The following is a 214-nucleotide window of genomic DNA, read 5'->3' on the forward strand; positions in this document are numbered from 1 at the left end:
CCCTCCCTCCCAGCGCAATTTGGGGCTCACGTGACCCCCCCGGACCAATAGGGCCGAGCCGTCGGTTTAACTATGTTTAATGTCAGATAGCAATAAAGTAGAAGCTTTCGGTCAGGCCCGCGGAAATGGGCGAGCACAACCTCCTTAATCCCGGCTTTGTGGGACCTCTGGTGAACATCCACACGGGAGACACCTTCTACTTCCCAAATTTCCG

The 214-nt window shown here is 55.1% G+C and overlaps 1 protein-coding gene across 1 annotated transcript in view; it reads left to right on the top strand.

The window, feature by feature from the left end:
- Positions 1-125: 125 nt before the first annotated feature.
- The window catches only part of HOXC12 (homeobox C12), a gene marked incomplete at its 3' end in the record, with an annotated part of 455 nt that continues 366 nt past the window's right edge, over positions 126-214 (top strand). Inside the window, exon 1 of the mRNA XM_010190267.1 lies at positions 126-209. Within this exon, the coding sequence (XP_010188569.1) occupies positions 126-209 (84 nt within the window). The remainder of the gene's footprint in view (positions 210-214) is intronic.

Source organism: Mesitornis unicolor, unplaced genomic scaffold, assembly GCF_000695765.1.
Source record: "Mesitornis unicolor isolate BGI_N332 unplaced genomic scaffold, ASM69576v1 scaffold45618, whole genome shotgun sequence".
In the NCBI taxonomy this organism is placed as follows: Eukaryota; Metazoa; Chordata; class Aves; order Mesitornithiformes; family Mesitornithidae; genus Mesitornis; species Mesitornis unicolor.